We start from the raw sequence: 3,572 nt of genomic DNA on the forward strand, positions 1-3,572 counted from the left end.
TCCCTTTCATAAATTAATTAGAGTTAGAGGTCATAGACACATTCCATGAATCAGTACATTACATATGAAACATATTACTGGAACCTTCATCCTAATGGACAAGTTAAGCCTTTTGATCCAATATTTGTCAGCCACATTACAAGACCACTTTTAGATTCAGCAAACTAACTCATTCTATGAGCAAGGAAACCTATATAGTTTTCTGCTGAGCAATGAAATTTCACATCAACCACGAAAAAGAAATCGAACTCACCCGTTTACTGGGAAGAGCTCTTATGCCAAGCTCCTTACATGCTTTTGTAATAATTGTCTGCATCTGTGACCTACAAAGCAACAAAAGTAAACTTCACCAAAATTCCTTAATTTAACATGAACACTGAATAAAACAATGTCTTAATGCAGCATTTGGTAGAAAAGCTATAACAAGATGCATCATAACATATAAGTTCTGTTTTATGTTTAATGCATGTAAAAAGTAAACTAGAACTGGATAAAAAGTAAAAATAAAATGGTAGATTTTGGTTCCATGAAAAAGGATGAAACCCAAAGGAACAGAACAAAACCAAATAACTTGTTCACTCTCATTCTACCCTTGTGACAACTGTTATAAGTTTTAAAGACACCACACATGAAAATGCCTTTTCTTAAGAACCTAAAAACATAAAAATAAAAGAATAATTCTTATTCAAACTTGACTAAATTGCTTTCTAACAATATTCTTAGATTTTAGAACTGACTCAATCTCACAAACCGACTTGTAAGATACGAATTGCACAAAATTTATATACTCTAATTAGGCTACATCACTAATCAACACGGGACTTGTGGTTTTATCTGATAAATAAGTAGGCAGACGTTCGAGTATAGCAGAGAAAAGTATTTAAACACAACTTGAACTTTGGAACAGCATTGCATAATAGAAAAAGTTACAACAAACACTCTTATGTTAAGAGGCGTAGACACAATTGGGTGAACTACATGATCAATCGGTTTGTTCTTGTGTGCGTTTATTTATCTATTTTCTTTAAAATTGGATATGTTGTTTTATCAATAATGTATGGTGAGGAGTACAGCACATGTAACAGAATAAGTAACTAGCAGTAAGTTCATCTTTGGTTTCACTTTTGGAGGAGCCAAAATCAATTCTAGAGATGTAAATTGGATTTTGGCATGTTTTTGGGTGCTATTGAGTAGAATTAATTTTATCTCTAGAATTAATTTTAATTTGAAGCTATGATTTGTAGGTTTTGAGTTCAAGCATGATTTTTACACTGAAATTAATAGTTCAACTCACTTTTACCTGAATATATCAAAACATAAATCATTTTACATTCAACTCACTTTTAACTAAAATCAATGCAAAACTAAACACATGCGTAAATTAAGTAACGGAAACAAATTAAAAGTGTCATAGTTGAATCTAAATGAGTCATATAGTTAATCAAATTACCTAAAGAAGCGAATGTTTCTAGGTATTGGAAGATCCAAGTCATCACAAATAGCAACAATAGAATCCTTAAGAGTGATACTATTAATAACATTATTTGGAAAATACTTAGTATATTGAAGTGACAAAGATTTATCACAAACAACAAGCTCCCAAAGTTTCTTTCCTCTAGCATCAAGAATAGGTCTAGAACAAAAATCCAACTCCCAGCTTAACAAGGTGTCAGGATCAGCTTCTGGATCAAGATAACAAGTTTCAGCAGTTGGGTCATCTTTTTCTTCTTCAATATCTTTCTGTGTTGTTGTTGTTGCTGAGGTTTCTGATGCAGAACATGGTTGGAGTTGAAGGGAGTGTTTTTTGGAAATGGTGGAAAATGGGAACTTTATGGTGGGTTTTGAAGAGGAATGTTTGGGGATGGTGGTGTTGGTGTATTTGAAAGTTGGGGTTTTGAATTTGGTGGAGTTGAAGCTTAGAGTAGCCATGGGTTGTTATGGTTTATTGTTATGGCTATGTTTTGTGTAACTGATTTGTGTGTTTGGGTGAGGTAGTTATCCACTACCACATGTTGTGTTTTTTGTGGGTCAAAATATGTGTAGTGAATCTGTTCATTCAATTGGGTTGGGTTTGTTTTAAATTTTTAATAGATAATTTATGTTAATTGCAAATTAGTTAGATTACTTACAAATTAGTTAAATTAGTTGGAAGTGGGTCGTAACAGTCACATTCTGATTTATATATAATATTAGAATCAGTGCATTCACTATTTTAAAATTTTAAAAAATTAATATTTTTTTATGTAAAACTCACGTTTTATTTTTTACTTAAATACAATTTTAGTCATGCTATATTAATTGATTTGTAATTTTACATCTTCTATTTTTAATTTCGTAATTTTGATTCTCTCTTAGAACTGATTTTCAATTTTGGTTCATCTATTTTTAATTCCATAATTTTGATCTCCCTATTTTAACTAATTCATAATTTTAGTCCATCTATTTCTTTAAATTGAGACATTTTATAAATATAATGAATCACATATTTTATTTAATAAAATATAATAGATTACATTTAAAATATATATATAATTTTATAAAAAAAATTAGATATTTATTTAAAAAATAATTTTTATTATAAAAATTTATTTAAAAATAGTTTTTAATTATTTTAAAACTAATTAAATCTAAAAAAAGTTTTATTTATTTTAAAAAAAAACTGATTTCAAAATTTATTATTTTAAAAAAAAAATTTAGAAGAATTTTTAATTATTATTTTTACTACTAATATTTTTATCATATTTAAAAGGAAACAGAATGTAAAAAAAATTATTTTTTATATAAAAGAGTATTTTACTAAAAATAACATATTTTTTTAAATAAAAAACAGAACTTAATATTTATCATTACTTTAAAAAAATCATAAATTATTGATTATTAAAAATTAACCACCACCATATTTAAATTAATAATTAAAAGTTCTTGATTTTTTTTAAAATAATAAAAAACTATTAAGTTCTATTTTTTATTAAAAAAATATGTTTTTTTTCTAAAAAAAATATCTTATTTTTAGTTAAATTCTGTTTTATGGTAAAAATAAATTGTTATTTACATTATGTTTTCCTTTAAATATGATATGTAAAAATAATAATTAAAAGTTCTTCTAAAAACAGTTTTTAAAATATTAAATTTTGAAATCAGTTTTTAAAAAATAATAAATAAAAGGCTTAAATGCAGTTTTGGTCCCCCTATTTTAATTGATTCGCAATTTTGATCCCTCAATTTTTAATTTCTTAATATTGGTCCCCCTATTTTAACAGATTCTCAATTTTGGTCCCTCTATTTTTAATTTCACAATTTTGATCTCTTTATATTTAATTTTCAAATGTTGATCCCTCTATTTCTTAAAATTGAGACATTTTATAAATCTAATGGATCACATATTTTATTTAATAAAATATAATAAATTACATTTTAAAAAAATATATAATTTTATAAAAATATTATATATTTATTTATTGTTTTTTAATAACTGATTTCAAAATTTATTATTTTAAAAACTGTTTTTAGAAGAATTTTTAATTATTATTTTTACTACTAATATGTTTATCATATTTAAATGAAAACATAAT

The 3,572-nt window shown here is 25.4% G+C and overlaps 1 protein-coding gene across 1 annotated transcript in view; it reads right to left on the minus strand.

Annotated features, from left to right (window-relative positions):
* Nucleotides 1–2,045, minus strand: part of LOC101513700 (protein TAB2 homolog, chloroplastic) — a 5,709-nt gene extending 3,664 nt beyond the window's left edge. The window contains exons 1-2 of the mRNA XM_004499839.4: nucleotides 1,451–2,045; nucleotides 254–323 (exon numbers count right to left, since the gene is read on the minus strand). Of these exons, the coding sequence (XP_004499896.1) occupies nucleotides 254–323; nucleotides 1,451–1,929 (549 nt within the window). The 5' untranslated portion in view covers nucleotides 1,930–2,045. The remainder of the gene's footprint in view (nucleotides 1–253; nucleotides 324–1,450) is intronic.
* Nucleotides 2,046–3,572: the final 1,527 nt, after the last annotated feature.

Source organism: Cicer arietinum, chromosome 5, assembly GCF_000331145.2.
Source record: "Cicer arietinum cultivar CDC Frontier isolate Library 1 chromosome 5, Cicar.CDCFrontier_v2.0, whole genome shotgun sequence".
NCBI lineage: Eukaryota > Viridiplantae > Streptophyta > Magnoliopsida > Fabales > Fabaceae > Cicer > Cicer arietinum.